Here is a 723-nt window from a genome sequence, read left to right as displayed (position 1 = left end):
GAAGGAAAGGGAGGGGAGGGGAGGGGCGGCACCGCCCGGCTAGGCGAGGCAAGGCTCGCCCCCCCTTCATTCGGACCCAAAAGAAAGCCCCACCTGTCAGGCGTTACGCTCCAGGCGAGGGTCCCACCATCCCCAAGCAGGGGCCAGGGCTTGCAGCCCCGATTTCCTAGGAGCCTCCGACGCTACATCACCAGAAACCTTTAGGCGCAAAACACACGGGCGCCGGCCAGGGCTGCAGCACCGACGCGCTCGGCAACAGACGCGCCCCACCTGGGCCAAGCGGCTCCCGCCCGGCCGAGGGATGCCAGGGTCTCTGCGCCAGGACACCAGTGACCCCAGGCAGCTCACCAAGCCCACTCCCCAGACCCTTACCTCCTGAGCGGCATCTTAGCTCTCTCCGGTCGGCCACTGCGGGTTGGTTTTGTTATTTTATGGGTTTGGGGGCGGGGGAGTTGCGCTTAAAAAATCCACCCAGCTAATCTGCAGAGCAGCGTTTTCTGCCCATGCTGCAGCCCGCGCTCGTCAGAGCTGCTGGGAGATCACCCAGCAGTGCAGCGGCTCCGCGGCGGCGGGGATGACTGGCCACGGACGCCGCAGTTCCTTGACAAAAGGCTCGGGTTCCCGCTAGTTTCTCACAGCCCTGCCGTCAGAATTAAAGCCATTTCCCGCACGAGGCTGGGAGGAAATGAGAGCTCTCCCGGCCCTGCGCGCTGACAAAAGGCC

At 64.6% G+C, this 723-nt stretch overlaps 1 protein-coding gene across 3 annotated transcripts in view; it reads right to left on the bottom strand.

Annotated features, from left to right (window-relative positions):
- ADD2 (adducin 2 (beta)) overlaps window positions 1–723 on the bottom strand; it is a 109,973-nt gene extending 109,250 nt beyond the window's left edge. The window contains exon 1 of one of the 3 annotated variants that reach the window (XM_011945220.1): window positions 373–723. Coding sequence is in view for 1 of the 3 variants with exons in the window: in XM_011945219.1 (XP_011800609.1) it covers window positions 373–386 (14 nt within the window). In the remaining 2 variants the exon portion in view is untranslated. Of the gene's footprint in view, window positions 1–93; window positions 203–372 lie in introns of those variants that run through there. The other 2 variants (XM_011945219.1, XM_011945222.1) reach the window with 2 other exon arrangements.

Source organism: Colobus angolensis, unplaced genomic scaffold (assembly GCF_000951035.1).
Source record: "Colobus angolensis palliatus isolate OR3802 unplaced genomic scaffold, Cang.pa_1.0 Scaffold24, whole genome shotgun sequence".
Lineage (NCBI taxonomy): Eukaryota > Metazoa > Chordata > Mammalia > Primates > Cercopithecidae > Colobus > Colobus angolensis.
Note: the sequence above shows the minus strand (reverse complement) of the source record. Positions and strands in the feature narration are given on the sequence as shown.